The sequence below is a fragment of the Sinocyclocheilus grahami genome, unplaced genomic scaffold (assembly GCF_001515645.1).
Source record: "Sinocyclocheilus grahami isolate Dianchi unplaced genomic scaffold, SAMN03320097.WGS_v1.1 scaffold984.1, whole genome shotgun sequence".
Taxonomy (NCBI): Eukaryota; Metazoa; Chordata; class Actinopteri; order Cypriniformes; family Cyprinidae; genus Sinocyclocheilus; species Sinocyclocheilus grahami.
In genome coordinates, this window is record NW_015506163.1 from 77,903 (window position 1) to 79,588 (window position 1,686).

The 1,686-nt window shown below is 38.1% G+C and overlaps 1 protein-coding gene across 2 annotated transcripts in view; it reads left to right on the forward strand.

Moving 5' to 3' along the window:
• Window positions 1-799, forward strand: part of LOC107565141 (methyl-CpG-binding domain protein 2-like) — a 36,175-nt gene extending 35,376 nt beyond the window's left edge. For both annotated transcript variants that reach the window (XM_016250354.1, XM_016250353.1), the window contains exon 6: window positions 322-799. In XM_016250354.1, the coding sequence (XP_016105840.1) occupies window positions 322-424 (103 nt within the window). In that variant the 3' untranslated portion in view covers window positions 425-799. The remainder of the gene's footprint in view (window positions 1-321) is intronic.
• Window positions 800-1,686: the final 887 nt, after the last annotated feature.

Genomic DNA, 1,686 nt, shown 5'->3' on the forward strand with positions numbered 1-1,686 from the left:
CACACACACACACACACACACACACACACTCACACACACTCACACACACACACACACACACACACACACACACACACACACACACACACACACACACACACACACACACACTCACACACACTCACACTCTCAATCTCACACACACACACACACACACACACACACAGACACTCTATGTTTTATGGAGACTTCCCATAGACATAATGGTTTTTATACTGTACAAACTGTACTGTACTTACCCTAAACACAACCCTCACTGGAAAGGTTCTCCATTTGTAGATTGTCAGAAAGCCTGATGTTGAACTCTGCTTTATTTCGCAGGTTCGTCAGTGCACTGGAGTCCCGCTCCGCCCGCCGTGGACACCCGGATGTGATGTCATCAGTCTGCGTCAGCGGCACACGTTCAATAACTCATTACCAATAGCTTCAACCAAGGCCCTTTTCAACTAGAGCATATATTTTTATGTACATATCTATATATAATTGAAAACAATGCTTATTTTGTGTCAGACAGAAGACGGAGAACTCGGCTTTTATACGGCAAACACAGAGCAATACTTCCTCGCCTCAAATCAGGTCACCGTCGCTGGGTTTGTATCGCGAACTCTTTTTACTTTCGTTTGGTGTCGTTGCTCTCTTCAGGGTTTGTGACGAATGATTAATGCATACTGCAAACGTATGAATGGAAAACTGCTTATTTAAGAAAAACATTTTATACCTTGAGATAAAAATGTGTAAATTTCTTGCATAATTCTAGAGTAAATAAAAGAGTATATTCACAAAAATGTTCTTATGTTTTACTTCAACAGATTTTCAACTGTTCTACAATTAACTGATGTTTGCTTTAAAATAGTTTTGTTAATATATATATGTGTGTGTGTGTATATATATATATATATATATATATATATATATATATATATATAAAATAAAAAAATAATATATATATATATATTTGGACACATTGCATTTGTACATTTGGAATACATTTAAACTTATCGGAGCTTATTATGCAGATAAATAAGTATGTGTTCTTTGTTTTTTTGTCTCGCTGTCAAACACCATGTGACACAGAATTATGTTTTTGTTTGGGTCATTTTTGTTTCTTTTACATTTGGTTTTGGTGGAATATCAACAGAAATGTTTTTTTTATGACATTTGGACGAAACATTTAGAATAATGTTGCGTTCTGCATCCTTTTGCACTTCCTGACCAGCTGGTTATATTCGCTGTAACCAAAGCCAGTTTGGTGAGTGTTGTCTTGGTCTCCGTTATGACACACAGTCCCTCTCTGGAGACGCTCACGTGTCTTAAACTCTTCTGCTGATCGGCCGATGAACACCAGGAGGAGCTTCATCTGCTCTCGTTAGGACTGAAGCCGGTTCCCATGCTCTTCAGGAGCTCGTTAGCATGTGTTAATGCAAACCAGTTCATGAGAACTTCCTCCCTTCAGATGATTTTCAGATGATTCGCTGTGGAGTGTCTGCACTGCAAAAAATGATGCTCTTCCTCAGTATTTGTCTTGATTTCTAGTACAAATATCTAAACATCTTTAACCCGTTGGTGCTCTACGAGCATTTTCGACTGAAAAATGTTGGTTGTTTAGAATTTTCACTCACCGGAAACGCAGTGAATTTTTTGGAACTTGCTGTGTTTACGCATGAAAATCATGGACATGATCTGAAA